Source organism: Clinocottus analis, unplaced genomic scaffold, assembly GCF_023055335.1.
Source record: "Clinocottus analis isolate CAN_PGR_092001 unplaced genomic scaffold, fCliAna1.0.p SCAF_10, whole genome shotgun sequence".
In the NCBI taxonomy this organism is placed as follows: Eukaryota; Metazoa; Chordata; class Actinopteri; order Perciformes; family Cottidae; genus Clinocottus; species Clinocottus analis.
Window position 1 is genome coordinate 21,168,621 of NW_027175821.1, and position 15,771 is coordinate 21,184,391.

Sequence of the window (15,771 nt, forward strand, 5' to 3'; positions counted from 1 at the left end):
ACCAACAGTAGAGAACCAGACAGTACCGGCACAGGACAAAACAATGTACTGCTGTGCACGGCGAAAAGCTAAAGCCAGTTATGGTACCTAAAAAAAGATGTACATAAATTTCAGTGTACGCTATATGTACAGAACATTTACACCACTTTACCTTGCTGTCAGACAGCCCTTTCTATGCTTTCTTCAAAGTCAAGACTCCTTTGATAAAAACAGTCATTTTATTGCACAACACAGAAGTTGCTGGTCTGTTTGTTTGGATTATTGTGTAACACAACAACACAAACAAGCACATGAAGGCACCGGCAGACCAGCAACTCCAGAGTTCTGAGCGGTTACATTTTTTGGTCAATGTTGGTCAAGAAAGCATAGATGGACATAACAGCAAAGTGAAGGGAAAATATTCTAAACGCAGCATACACTTAGACTGATATTTATGTTTTTAGTTGTTGCTGCCTTCGTCACCAGCAGTACATTGCCTTGCTGTTGTGCTGCTACGCCTGGGGCTATCTCTTTTTTAAATATTCCTTTGACTTCAACATTTCTAGCTCTGTTACCCATTCATGTCATACTTCTCTTTGTTGTGTCTGTATGGATGCAGCAATCCATACAGACACAACAAAGATCCTATTCAAATGCTTGCAATGGGATCATTTGTATATACTGTATACAGTACACAGAGATGAGAAAATGAGCACTAGTAGGTGAATTGGATTATAACTCACCTGTCTGATTCATCAAAGACTTGAATAAAAATAAATTCCTGTTTGTGTATGAACCTTTTTTGATCTTAGGTGGCGAACAAAGCAAAATCTGGACTTCAGCTTCCTCATGCTCTATGCTCAGGACAAAGGAATCTATTATGTTCAGGTAGGGCTCTAAGGTCACACAACTAAATGTGCTGTATGTCTGTCTGTCTGTCTGTCTGTCTGTCTGTCTGTCTGTAGACTGTTTTTGAATGTGGATCATTTGGAAAGACAGCACAAAGTGCCGCCTCGATGAATGTTTTTCAATGTTTGAAGATAGAAACAGATTTCATGTGACCAGAATGAATAACATAACAGAGTTATAGCACATTACATGAATATGACAGAAGTTATTCATATAATGAGTAGTAGGCATAGATTACGATCCAGAAACCACGATCCATGAAGCAGAAGGAGGTAGAGAGGAGGGGCATCAGGGACAGGGCCCAAGAGGAAAGACCCAGGAGGAAGGGGATAGGAGGCAAGGCCTAGGAAGTAAGCCCCAGGATGAAGGGCCCTGAAGGCAGTGCCCAGGAGGCAAGGACCAGGAGGCAAGGCCTAGGAGGCAGGGCCTCGGAGGCAGGGCCTAGGAAGTAAGCCCCAGGAGGCAGGGCCCACGAGGCAGGGCCCAGGAGGCAGGGCCCAGGAGGCAGGGCCCAGGAGGCAGGGCCCAGGAGGCAGGGCCTAGGAAATAAGCCCCAGGATGAAGAGCCCAGGAGGCAAGGCCCAGGAGGCAAGGCCTAGGAGGCAGGGCCTAGGAAGTAAGCCCCAGGATGAAGGGCCCAGGAGGCAGGGCCCAGAAGGAAAGACCCAGGAGGAAGGGGATAGGAGGCAAGGCCTAGGAAGTAAGCCCCAGGATGAAGGGCCCAGAAGGCAGTGCCCAGGAGGCAAGGACCAGGAGGCAAGGCCCAGGAGGCAAGGCCTAGGAGGCAGGGCCTAGGAAGTAAGCCCCAGGATGAAGGGCCCAGGAGGCAGGGCCCAGGAGGCAGGGCCTAGGAAGTAAGCCCCAGGATGAAGGGCCCAGGAGGCAAGGCCCAGGAGGCAAGGCCTAGGAGTCAAGGCCTAGGAAGTAAGCCCCAGGATGAAGGGCCCAGGAGGCAGTGCCTAGGAAGTAAGCCCCAGGATGAAGAGCCCAGGAGGCAAGGCCCAGGAGGCAAGGCCTAGGAGGCAAGGCCCAGGAGGCAAGGCCTAGGAGGCAGGGCCTAGGAAGTAAGCCCCAGGATGAAGGGCCCAGAAGGCAGTGCCCAGGAGGCAAGGACCAGGAGGCAAGGCCCAGGAGGCAAGGCCTAGGAGGCAGGGCCTAGGAAGTAAGCCCCAGGATGAAGGGCCCAGGAGGCAGGGCCCAGGAGGCAGGGCCTAGGAAGTAAGCCCCAGGATGAAGGGCCCAGGAGGCAAGGCCCAGGAGGCAAGGCCTAGGAGTCAAGGCCTAGGAAGTAAGCCCCAGGATGAAGGGCCCAGGAGGCAGTGCCTAGGAAGTAAGCCCCAGGATGAAGAGCCCAGGAGGCAAGGCCCAGGAGGCAAGGCCTAGGAGGCAAGGCCCAGGAGGCAAGGCCTAGGAGGCAGGGCCTAGGAAGTAAGCCCCAGGATGAAGGGCCCAGGAGGCAGTGCCCAGGAGGCAGGGCCCAGGAGGCAGGGCCTAGGAAGTAAGCCCCAGGATGAAGGGCCCAGGAGGCAAGGCCCAGGAGGCAAGGCCTAGGAGTCAAGGCCTAGGAAGTAAGCCCCAGGATGAAGGGCCCAGGAGGCAGTGCCCAGGAGGCAGGGCCCAGGAGGCAGGGCCCAGGAGGCAAGGCCTAGGAGGCAGGGCCTAGGAAGTAAGCCCCAGGATGAAGGGCCCAGGAGGCAAGGCCCAGGAGGCAAGGCCTAGGAGACAGGGCCTAGGAGGCAGGGCCTAGGAAATAAGCCCCAGGATGAAGGGCCCAGGAGGCAAGGCCCATGAGGCAAGGCCCAGAAGGCAGCGCCATGGTCATGAAAGTTATTTAAAACGTCACACCCACACTCTTTGACAGGCAAGTGCAGAGTGAAACCATAATAAAAAGGATATTTAGGAGCAAAGATGTAAAGAGGGGAGATGGGTGAGGGAGAGGGGTCCTCCTCAGTTGCTCTATGAAGGTTTCTTCCTTCTTCCCCTTTCTTTATTTGGGGAGTTTTTCCTGATCCGATGTGAGGTCCTGGGACAGCGATGTTGTATGCGTACAGATTGTAAAGACCTCTGAGGCAAATTTCTCATTTGGGGCAATACAAAATAAACTGAATTAAGTTGAATTGATTTGACAGTTGGGTTGTTGCATGCTTGAAGAGTATGCAGGCAGTACCCTGAGGATGAAGAGTATGCAGGCAGGACCTGGAGGATGAGGAGTATGCAGGCAGGACCTGGAGGATGATCCTGAGACTCTACAGGAGCTCCCTGATGCCCTCAGACTGATCTGGAGGACGTCCCACAAGACACCGTCTCATTAGGAGCATGTCGCGATGTCCTCAAGCATGCATATGAGCATGTGGGGGCCACACAAGATATTAAGAAGCATTTTGAGGTTGCAGAAATTGAATTTTGGCAAAATGGACTAGCCTGCTACATTATTATTCACTTTGATTTTCAGGGTGTTTATGAAATCAAGCCCTGTGTAGGCTGAAACCTGTATTTCCATCAAGAGATGAGGCATCCTTTTGTTCCTAAGACACTATCCATATCAGTATCAATATCCAACATAATTTAATATGTTTAACACAATAATGTGTTTTCAAAGTGTCCCTTTCATTTTTTTTGAGCAGTGTAGTTGTTATGGATTTTTGGAATGGAATATTCACAATAACTCGCTATACTGAATATGAGCATTTGTGTCCTGTGTTTTTCCAGCTAGAGGATGATGTTGTTGCAAAGGCCGGCTACTTCAATGACATCAGGACCTTTGCCACCCAGGGTTCAAAGCAGTGGCTCTACCTGGAGTTCTCCCAGCTTGGATTTATAGGTGTGTTTGTATGTATGTTTAAACTATTAAAGTGCATCAAGCCGTAGTATTTTATTTTAGTGTATACTGACACCTGACATTTGAAATCTATCTGTATGCGTGCAATTCTCCAGGCAAGATGTTTCGAACCCGTGACCTCCCGATGATTGCAGAGTTTTTCCTGATGTTCCACAGAGACAAACCCATTGACTGGTTGTTGGATCACTTTCTGTGGGTGAAAGTTTGCAACCCAGAGAAAGACACGGTGAGTCAGTTGTGCCAAAAGGTGGAAAAACTGATTATAAAGCAGGATCTGACATTATATTTAACATTCAAGAAAACCATATCATTATCTGAGAGGGCAATTCATTTGGCAAAATACCAAGACCCAAGAATCTAGAAAATGTAAGATGTGCTATACTGCAAATGGAAAATTAAAGTTAGAACATAGCATTCTTGATTGGGCTGCATGTTTTGTATCTGTCTATATTGATTGAGAAATGCAAAATCAATATTACTACGAGAAATTATAATAAAAACCAAACCTATCCATTTCCCCTGTACACCAGCACACTTGTTGGTGTTCTGATGAGAACTCCCTGAACGCTGGGACACTTACCCCCCCTCTGTGGGCCCATCCCCCACGAAGAGAAACACCCACGTCAAAGAAACCATCTTGCAAAGAAACAGCAGAAATTAATACAAGACCTGCATAGGCCTCAAACAAGGCAAATGAACCATTAAAATGGTGTGTCCTTTCTTTATAACAGTATATACATCAAAAACAAGACTCAACATCATTTTACACATATTGTTGGAACATGAAAGCTATTATATTATTGGTCATTTACACTTTAACTTTGCTGGTTACTGATGTTGGTGCTGGTGCTTTAGTGCGACCTCTAGTTCTCTTGAATGTCGCATACAGAACCTTTTGATCCCCATTTCATAAACAATTAGGTGCTCAATCACATTATGCTGCTGAATCGTCATGTTACAGAAACGTCACAGAAGTAGAGCAGGCTGTTGACTGGTAAATACTGGAGGCGTGTAACTGATAGTGAGTTTATGACGGTGTGGTGACCTACATGCTGGTGTGTTGTCTTATCCAGAGAAACTGTAATGAACAAAAGGCTTTGCTCAAGCGAAGGTACAGGCCCTCCCTCTTCCAGCATGTGGGCCTCCACTCCTCTCTGGCCGGGAAGCTCCAGCACCTGAAGGTGAGGCCTGTCAGTCAACGGCATCATACGTCATTTATTTAATCACATTGATGTTTAAAAGTATTTCAATAAGAATTGAGAAGACACAATTCCATGTAATGAATTGATCAGTGCGGTGCATGGATCTGTTTAATATTTACCAGTAGTGGTGGAATGGACTGTACTGTCGTTGATCCGTACGGATCGTAAAACTCACGCTTTGGATTATATCACAGAACCAAGTCACAGATCGGACCAGCACAAAGGAGCAAATTTAACTTTTAAAGGTAATATTTGTTCAAATGTTTATATTCTGCAAAGCTAAATTACAAAGTTATTATTTTCAACTCAATCTTGTCAATTTAAGTTTTTCAGAATCAGAGTCAGAAACCGTTAATTTGCTAGGAATGTTTTCACAAACGAGAAATTTCCCTTTGCAGAAGGTGCAACATTAGACATGTGACGTTAGACGGGACTAAGATCATTCAACAGTCAACGCCAACACGGTGCAATGTGTAATTAATTCAGTATAAGGTAAAGATAAAGTGCTCAGAGAACAAATAACTAGGGCTGGCCAAGGTTCAACAAATTTAACTGAGTAATCCAGTGGTTCTCAAAATGCGGGGCACAACCCTCTAGTGGGGCGCAGAGGTATTACAAGTGGGGTGCGGGGGGAGATGCAGATACTTAAAATATATATATATATATATATATATATATATTTTATTTTATTTTTTTATTTTTTTAGGAATCCTTTATTAATCCCGCAGTGGGGGGATTATTCTCTGCATGTCACCATCTTTAGTAATGAAGCAGCTTTGTGCTGCTGTGAAGCTCTGGGGCTTCAGTGTCTTGCTCAAGGACACTTCAACATGAAACTATGGGGAGAAAACAGGGATCCAACCGGCTTCCTTGCTCATCTTTATTGCACAATATGAGGGTTTTTTGCTCATATATAAGTTTATTTGCATTGTTTTAATTTAATTCAATTCAGTTTATTTGGTAAAGCCCAAAATCACAAATACAAGATTATCCTCAGAGGGCTTTACAATATGAACACATGACATCCTGTCCCAGGACCTCACATGGGATCAGGAACAACTCCCCAAATAAAGACAGTAAAACCCTTTCACAGGGAAACAGGAAGAACCTTCATAGAGCAACAGAGGAGGATCCTCTCCAGGATGGACAGAAGCAACAGATGTCATGTGACCAGAATGAACAACGTAACAGAGTTACAGCTCATGACATGAAGATGACAGACACTATTCATATAATGAGTAGTACACACATGGACCACGATCCAGATAGCCACAGTCATCATAGCATGCAGGACCAGGTCCAGACAGCCATGATCCATGGAAACTTGAGGCGAGGAAGCACAGAGGCTCACAAAGGAGTAGAGTCAGTAATGTGCATTGAACGACAATAATTTATACAGAAGAGAAAAAAGAGGCTAAAGGAGAAGGGAGATGAGAAAAAGAAGAGAAAGAAAAAGAGGAGGAGCTCAGTGTATCCTAAGATGCCCCCAGCAGTCTAGGCCTATAGTAGCAGGGGGGAAGCCTTCTGACTGATACCCTTGCGAATCTAGAGGAGAGTTATCAATTTTCTTTAATCTATTAATTAAAAAAGCACTGATGGAGGAGTCTCAAAAAGTTGGACCATTTTGTTCTAATGTTGTTGGGGCGGTGGAGCCCGAACATTTTGCTTCCTCTAAAGTGGGGCGTGACAGAAAAAGTTTGAGGACCACAGGATTAATCGCATGATTTTCCTGTGATTAATCTCATCATGCTTCAAATTCAATAATGAAGGGTCAAGGACACAGGTGGAGGTCTTCATACTGGAGACTATGGAGCAGAGGTCTGTTTCAGTGATTGAGCTAAAGGATGAGAGTGAGTGGCTGGAGGTGAGGGAGGGTCATGTTGAGGGCTGGGGGGTGAGGTCGTTGGGGGGGCGGAGGCAGCCAGCTGGTGTATATTGTAATGATTTCGTTGAAGAAGAAGTGCATTTTTCCTTTTCTTTTTTGTTTCTTTCTTTAGATGTCTGTCAAGACAAAGAAATGTTTCTAGGTCTGTGTGAGTGTGCACATGTGAGCCTGCGTTCCCGCGTCATTGTCCTTCCTCTCCTGCAGGATAAGGACTTTGGGAAGCAGAGTTTGTACCAGGCTCACATCAACCCGGCTGCAGACCTCCGGAGCAGCCTGCAGCATTACCAGCAGCACAGCCTGGGCAGGGCCTACCGAGGAGAGGACTTCTTCTGGGCAATAACACCAATCCAGCATGACTACATCCTCTTCAACTTTTCCCAGCCAATCCACATTTCCAGGTCAGTTTGATTTTTTTTTCAATTCTATTGACACAGAACCTTTATTGAAGGTTGATCCTGTAATTTGGTAGAACAGCAGGGGTCGTCAATGTTTTTCATGACAAAGCCCCCCAAACTGATAGATGGAGCTGGGACCCCCTCCTATTTATATTGTATGACATTGAGTTTATATTAAACTGCCATACTGCCATGTACAAACATACTTTGTTATTGTGCATTCAATACTAAGCTATTCAAATATTACACAGGTTCATATGTTTATGTTTTTATTGTGCAAAGTCCAGTGAGTAAGGTGGCCGGGCCAATATCAACATTGTCTGTCATCTGCATTATAATCATGAAAACAAGCTATTAAAATTGACTCAGGAAATTGATTGATGGCCTATTAGTGCTGCTGCCAGACATAAACATACCAGTTCTCTTGCATACAATCCTGAACTATAGAAATAAAGGACAGTCATGTTTTCTTTAAACATGAGGGGACGGCACACATCGGCCTGTTCCCTCATCAGTGAGACGTGTGACCAGTGGCAGCCAGCCAATAGAGGAACATAAGGCCTGGCCCCACCCACCTTGAGCCATCAAAAAAATTTAATATATATATATATATATATATATATATATATATATATATATATATATATGTATATATATATATATATATATAATTTTATATATATACACAATATTATTAATTATACATAGTATAATAATATTAATAAGTTATTAAAAAAAAGTGTCAATATTTGTGTTTTTGAAGATGGAAAATATCCAGTACTATTTATAAAATAGGATGTCTGCAAAAAATATCTGCTTTTCCTGCTTGTCCTCTCCGTCCGTGCACCTTGCTGTGACGTGCACGTGCTGGGGCGAGATCCATTTGGCCCAAGAAAGACGGGTCTAAGAAGCAGTTTAGCCAATCACTGATTAAAGATGTATAAAAGAGTGACATACATTTTATCCAATCAGTGTCCTTAAAAAAAAGAATCAAGAAATCATGAGAACACCAGGGCCCTGTTCCTCGTACCTGGCTAACTGAGTTAGCTATGAGACATACGGAGGGTGGAGAATGAATCATGTCTTGGACACTCGGGTGAAGAGAGGAGCAGAGCTGTCAGCATGCTGCTGCCGCCAGGTCATCATCGTAAATGAGAAATGGTTCTCAACTGATTTCACCTGGTTAAATAAAGGTCAAATAAATAAATTAAAAAATGTCGGGAGTCGTAGTCATGGGTGTACAGCTTGAACAGGAAAGGGCTAAGCAACAGAACATATCTTGTTTATTCAAATATATATATATATATATATATATATATATATATATATATATATATATATATATATATATATATATATAATATCTAGCTCATATCTCGTGTCCAACTCTTACCTTTACACATTTGGGACAACATTTGTTTCCTAACCCTAAAGGAAAGGAGTGACGAGACAACTGGCTGTTCAGGGATAGCGTTGCACACGAGCAGTGACAAAAGGCCGAGTGGAGTGATTCCCTACTCCGCAGAGCACAAAGTCGTTCCTTTGCTTCGAGTTCATACATCATGCTCTGGACTCGCGCTGCTCTTCCAAACTCACTGTGCTCGTGACAGACGGCAACCTCCGGTTGTGAGAAGTGAAGCCGATGAGGAAGCCTGTATCATGCATTCTCTTGACGGGCCACAAGGGTGCGAATCCTCTGTCTGAAAATAGACGTGATTGGATGGAAATCTATGAGAAAATGTTTGAGAACTTTATTTATTTATTTGCATTATTTATGGCCTAGTTATTTCTTGGCATGTAGTGCATCTTTTGTTAATATTTTAAATTGTAAATTGTCTTTTAATTTTCCATTTCAACTTTGAATTCTCATGGAAGACCAAAAATAAGTAAATAAAAGTAGCAAGATGTCCAAATGAAAGAGAGTTACAATTGTGCTGTCCTCTTTATACTCAGGTACCTGTTTCGCAGCGGAAATATAGAGACGAGTGGAGATAAATTCAACAACACCACAGTGGAAGTGCTGTCCAGCAACGTGAGTAACGTGCGCGTGCGCGGGCATGACTGGCTGTGTGGAAGATAAAAGGTACACCCAGAGGAGTCCAGGGCTTCACATCGCAGGTGAAGCACCAAGTGAAAACAGTGCTCTACTGCTAACACAAAGAAGGGTCAGTAAGAAAAGGATCAAGTACAAATGTATAAAAATGTTTCAGTCTAAACGAGTTAAAACAAATAGCTCGTCCCTGGCAAACGTGTTTTGTATTGAGTTGATGTCAGGAGCAACATGTCAGGATGGAGTCAGATCAGTCTCAATGGTAATGAATGCACACAAAGGGATTCACAAATGGATTTTGTGATTTAAATATTAATGACTCTCCAGTCTGATCTTTAATCAGAGCATCGGCGGTTCGATACCCAGCTCCGCTAGTCCATGTCGTCATGTCCTTAACCCCGATGACGCCCCGCAGGCATCTGCTGCAGTGAGTGAATGTTGTATGAATGTTAGATAGTCCTGATGGGCACACATGACATCTACTGCTTCTGTCCGTCCTGAGAGAGGATGCTCCTCTGTTGCTCTCCTGAAAGGTTCTTTTCCTTTTCTCCCCGTTAAAAGGTGTTTTGGGGATGTTGTGTGTGTACAAACAAGTAAAAAGCACATCTCCTATGAGTTGGAGCGGAGTGTCTAGTAGCAAATTTTAAAAAAAACACCGTTATAGCGCCAGCTAGCTACTGCGTGGGGAGTGATACGGAGTGAAACATGTGTGAGAGAGCAGTGACAGAGGGCACACACCAGGGGGCGCTCCTCCCGCTCAAAGCAAGGTTCGTTCCTCGGAGGCTGCGATTTTTCTCGTGCGACAGATATTGAAAAAAACCATCCGACAGGAAAATAAAAAGCTCTTCGTCTACAAGACGGCTCTCCTGAGAGAGCTCCAGCAGAGGAAAGACCCACCGGTTGCTTTTGTTTGTATACTGCATGCAACATTTTGGCCAAATTACGTATGGCTAATATAGTATGCGGTTCTGAATTACACCGTAGTGGCCAAACAGTTGAATTACAACTTCCAGACATGGTATGTAATGCCATGAGACCCAAAACCACTTTTTCCCATAAACTTACATTGGTCACCTCAGTAACTCAGCAGACTTTTAGGCACTGGGCAAGGAAAAAATCTTTATTTATTTTCCTTTATTACGTCTTGACTTACTCTAAAATGGTAATAGAAGTAGGTTTTCATACAACAAATTCATATTCCTTAGCTTATACCTTTGAAAGAAGACCAGCAATATGCATATAAGCCTTAAAGGTCATGAGGCGTTTCTTTCTAATTCGAGGTTGACAAATGGCAGTTCATGTTTGTCACAGTGTTGGTATGATGATATCAGAGTGATTCTTTGTCTCAGACGTTTGGTGGAAAACCTGCCAGACATTTGTTCTTTGTTCTTTTATTCCTTTAGACGTCATTGCAAAACCAACAAGGGAGCGGTTCTTCCTTCAAAGAATCTGACAAGGGCTTCATCATTATTGGTAAATACAACCTTTAAATTCATAACCTGATAAGTCGTCCCTGTGAGTCACACGTGCATGTCTGCCACCAACACACATAAGCATATAGGCTAAAACGGTGGTGAGGCTTGTTAAACACGTTCCACAACGTGCTCATTGAGCACAACCCAGTTGTTAAAGAAACAGTGGCAGCATGACGAAACCCCACTCCACAGCCTCTGGGGCCGCACCCTGAGCTCACATGCACTAGCGCCGGGTTCACACTGGACTCACAGAGAGACAGTGTCGTTCATGTTTTCCTCCGTAACGTGCACACAAATCACTACTGTGTGTGTTTTTGTTTTAGGTGCATTTGAGGACGGGGTAGCTGAAGGCAGGATTGAAGAAGTGCTGCAGCCGATCTCGGCTCTACGCCTGGTGGTCCAGTCTGACGCTGACGTCTGGGCTCTACTGAGTGAGGTCTGATCTGTGTGTGTGTGCGTGCGTGTGTGTGTGTGTGTGTGTGTGTGTGTGTGTGTGTGTGTGTGTGTGCTTATCCTCAGATAAATTAAACAGCAGCATCGTTAAATAGGTTTACATAGTATTCTCAAAACAATGATTTAAATAATTACAAAATTAAGATTGTCCTTGCCGCTGCATCACACAATCCACATGCACACATGAAACATGTATTATGCATACACTCATGCATAAACAGGCTAAAATAGAAGCACAGGGACCGCCCTAATTAAAGTCACCAATGACCTCCTGTTCCCTCAACATCCTCATCCTACTGGACCTCAGTGCAGCCTTTGACACCATCAACCTCTCCTGGTTCAAGTCCCACCTCTCCTGGTTCAAGTCCCACCTCTCCTGGTTCAAGTCCTACCTCTCCTGGTTCAAGTCCTACCTCTCCTGGTTCATGTCTTACCTCTCCTGGTTCAAGTCCCACCTCTCCTGGTTCAAGTCCTACCTCTCCTGGTTCATGTCTTACCTCTCCTGGTTCATGTCTTACCTCTCCTGGTTCAAGTCCCACCTCTCTTGGTTCAAGTCCTACCTCTCCTGGTTCAAGTCCCACCTCTCCTGGTTCAAGTCCCACCTCTCCTGGTTCATGTCTTACCTCTCCTGGTTCAAGTCCCAACTCTCCTGGTTCAAGTCCTACCTCTCCTGGTTCATGTCTTACCTCTCCTGGTTCAAGTCCTACCTCTCCTGGTTCATGTCTTACCTCTCCTGGTTCAAGTCCTACCTCTCCTGGTTCAAGTCCCACCTCTCCTGGTTCAAGTCCCACCTCTCCTGGTTCATGTCTTACCTCTCCTGGTTCAAGTCCCACCTCTCCTGGTTCAAGTCCTACCTCTCCTGGTTCAAGTCCCACCTCTCCTGGTTCAAGTCCCACCTCTCCTGGTTCATGTCTTACCTCTCCTGGTTCAAGTCCCAACTCTCCTGGTTCAAGTCCTACCTCTCCTGGTTCATGTCCTACCTCTCCTGGTTCAAGTCTTACCTCTCCTGGTTCATGTCCTACCTCTCCTGGTTCATGTCTTACCTCTCCTGGTTCAAGTCTTACCTCTCCTGGTTCATGTCCTACCTCTCCTGGTTCATGTCTTACCTCTCCTGGTTCAAGTCCTACCTCTCCTGGTTCATGTCTTACCTCTCCTGGTTCAAGTCTTACCTCTCCTGGTTCATGTCCTACCTCTCCTGGTTCAAGTCATACCTCTCTGACTGCCAACAGTTCATTATCATCAATAAACCCAAGTCTCATAGCCCCAGTCCCTCAAGGTGTCCCCCAAAATTCAGTACTCCGCATCCTCTTCTTCATCCTCTACTTGCTCCCCCCTGGCACCATCATACCCCACCACGGTCTCCATTTCCACAGCTACGCTGACGACATTCAGCTCTACATTTCCACCAAATCCATCACACCCACTCATTCCACAATCAGAAACTACCTCATAAAGACCTGAAATCCTCATCATTGGCCCTAAATCACTCAACTAATCTGTGTCATCTTTGAACCAACCCTCTCCTTTGAAGACCACTTCAAGCACATCACAGAAACCACCTTCTTTCATCCAAAAACATCCCCTGAGCTCCTTCCTCTCCTCTTCAGCTACTGAAACATTTATCCTCACCTTCATCACCTCTGGACCACTCCAACAGCCTTTTGTACGGCACTTTCACCAAAACCATCAATGAAGTACAATACATCCAGACCTCAGCTGCCTGTCTGTTCTCCCAACAGAGACAACATGACCCCACATGACCCCACATGACCCCAGTCCTCCAGAACCTCCACTGGCTCCTCAAACAGGAAAGAATCCAGTGCCAGATCCTCCTCATCACCTACAAATCTTTCACAACCCTGAACCCCTCCAGAGGTCTGTCTCACCAAGCTGGTATCCGCTTAGCGAGGTAACTTCTGGATTAACTTCTGGATTAACTTCTGGATTAACTCTGGGTTTTCCGTCTCACAACGCTGGTTCACATCTTAGCGGGGTCCGTTGCCCCGGTAACTTACGCTGAACGCCTAACCTGCTCTGGAGCAGGTTCAGTTCCCGGATAAGATCCCAGCGGGGATATAAGACGCCTCCTGGCCAATCATTGTCCTGGAAACAAGACCCGCCCATTTCTACAGACTCCTGTTGAGGAAGGACACGGATAGTAAGAGCAGCGCTCTGCAGAGAGCGTGTTGTTCCTGACCGGTAAACCTGTTGGAGTTGTGTAGACTATGCATGTATATTGTTCACATCATACATGAAGCCTGGAAAATATTATGATAAACTCACTGACCACTTTGAACTAAGTTCTTGTATTTTGTTTTAACTTGATCACATGTTTTTTTAGCTCCACTGGTGTCGCAAATGAAATGAGGTTAAATTGTTAAAACGAAAAGATAATAAAATAGGTACATGATTTAATATTACAATCCCAGTAATTTACACAATGGCTGCTGCAGCAGTGTTGCTTTTAACTTGTATTCTTTCTCTATATCTTTTGTACATTATTAAGATCACGGTTTGCTCCTCCGTTGTAAAATACGCTGCTCTCGGCTTCTCCCTGGTGCACGATTGGTCTATCAAAGTTAACTCCGCCCCTTTTATGTGCACGAGCACAGATCTAGATGACACACTCCTGGCTTCACTGAACGAGTTGATAACGGCTTCGTGAGACCAAAAAGTGAGACCGTGGACATCTGGTTAAGTGCAGCTGGATACGTGAGGGAAACCCAGAGTAAGTTAACCAGCTTCATGAGACAGGCCTCTGACCTCTGACCTCCTGGCTTCCACAACCTCAGACCTGCAGACCTTCATCTACCTGCATGTCTCCTAAGGTTTTTTAGCTGTGTTTGACTGTTGTGTACGCATTGTAAAAGTGTCAACATTTTATAATAATTGTATATTTAATTTTATTTCTGTTTTCAGGTTTGTTTTAGTTTTTTAACATCTGCCTCTCAGGACTTTGGATGGAAAATAGCCTCTTGGATAACTCCGGCACTTTTAACAGAAATGTTTTTATTAACGTGTCCCCTTATTAAAAAAAACATAACAAAAAAGCTTCCTGAATCGAAGATCGGAGCGAGTCCGAACTATAAGCGTTATGAGAAAGTCTTAAGTCTAGTGAGGTGTGCCAGTCACCATGGTTACTCCTCCTCAATCCCAGTCAGACCTTGATCGAATTAAAAAAAATGTGTGTGTGCGTCTGTGCGTGTGTGTGAGCGTGTGAGTGCGTCTGTGTGGGTGTGCGTCTGTGCGTGTGCGTGAGCGTGTGAGTGCATCTGTGTGGGTGTGCGTCTGTGCGTGTGCGTGTGTGCGTGTGTGCGTGTGTGTGTGCTTGTGTGTGTGTGTGTGTGTGTGTGTGGTCTTGCACCAGTGGGTTCGCTAACTCTCTTATTTCTGTCTGTCAGATACTGATTCAGGTTTGAAGACAGAAAAGAGGACGCCAGCGCTTCGCCTGGACAAACTGCTCCCCCTGCTGGAGTCAGACGGTCACTACAGAGACTTTTCCAGGGATTACATGAAGTGCCTGAACCGACTGGTCTGTGAGGACGGAGGACCCGTCTGACCGACTGCAGTATGAAACATGTTGAGTTTGAGCATTTAGAAGGGAATTACACATAACAGACTCAAGACCTCATTGTTGAAACAGCAATGCTACTGTATAAGTAATTCAATTTGATTTTAGTGTATTTAATAAAGAAAAACATGTGATACCACCTCATTTTACAGCATTTAATTTAAACTCTGTTCTTCTTCTTTTTTTTACCCACATTTAAATGCATAACACAGGTTTCCCAAAGAACTTCTTGTGTTTCTCTGTTGTGATATTTTCAGTAAGAACCAACAGAGCATTTAAAAGACTGATGTCACAAACACCATGTCACCATGTCAAAAGAGAGACATGACAACCAAGCAATTAACAAAATCATGTATTAACTTAAACATAACAAACAAGACAAGCTTCAACAGTGGAAAAGAGTGGAAAGTGTGTGTGCAATGTTGTCGTGTAGAACCAACCCATAATCTAAAAAACAAAACAAATGGGTGTCTCAGGAAGGTGAGAGCCCTGCTGAGACTCAAGAGGGTGTCAGCAGAGGGCTCTGACCCTCCTCCATGCGCCGCCACCCCCCCGGCGACCCACCGCCACGCCCACCCCCAACACCGGCAGGGAAACAGCCACACAGATGGAGCAACAGGCCAGCAGGGTGAAGGAAGAAAAGAACCAATACCCACCTCTCCAGATTTAGGCCACGCGTTTTAGGCGTAGGTATAGTAATGGATCCACGTGTGTGTGTGTGTGTGTGTGTGTGTGTGTGTGTGTGTGTGTGTGTGTGTGAAGGTCAGAAATAAACATTATAAAGCAGGTAAGTCAACTGAGAGCTTTTGGGGCAACTTTTGGAAGTCATCTGGACATCCATTGGAATTCTTAACTAACTATATCTGATTACTTTAAATAAATGCATTAGCTGTTGTAATGCTGATACATACAGCCCAGCAGTATTAAGTTCCTGGGAATCAGTATCTAACAACTTGACATGATCATCAAACTTCTCAATCCGAGGCTCAAAGTGTCTGTATTTCTTAAGACGG

At 44.9% G+C, this 15,771-nt stretch overlaps 1 protein-coding gene across 3 annotated transcripts in view; it reads left to right on the forward strand.

The window, feature by feature from the left end:
- zgc:154054 (Alpha-1,3-mannosyl-glycoprotein 4-beta-N-acetylglucosaminyltransferase B-like) overlaps positions 1-14,899 on the forward strand; it is a 21,030-nt gene extending 6,131 nt beyond the window's left edge. Inside the window, exons 6-14 of one of the 3 annotated variants that reach the window (XM_068595403.1) lie at positions 792-867; positions 3,598-3,709; positions 3,823-3,953; positions 4,801-4,908; positions 7,019-7,212; positions 9,163-9,241; positions 10,663-10,732; positions 11,058-11,170; positions 14,589-14,899. In XM_068595403.1, coding sequence (XP_068451504.1) covers positions 792-867; positions 3,598-3,709; positions 3,823-3,953; positions 4,801-4,908; positions 7,019-7,212; positions 9,163-9,241; positions 10,663-10,732; positions 11,058-11,170; positions 14,589-14,606 — 901 coding nt within the window. In that variant the 3' untranslated portion in view covers positions 14,607-14,899. Of the gene's footprint in view, positions 1-791; positions 868-3,597; positions 3,710-3,822; positions 3,954-4,800; positions 4,909-7,018; positions 7,213-9,162; positions 9,242-10,662; positions 10,733-11,057; positions 11,171-12,926; positions 13,300-13,799; positions 14,409-14,588 lie in introns of those variants that run through there. The other 2 variants (XM_068595405.1, XM_068595402.1) reach the window with 2 other exon arrangements.
- Positions 14,900-15,771: the final 872 nt, after the last annotated feature.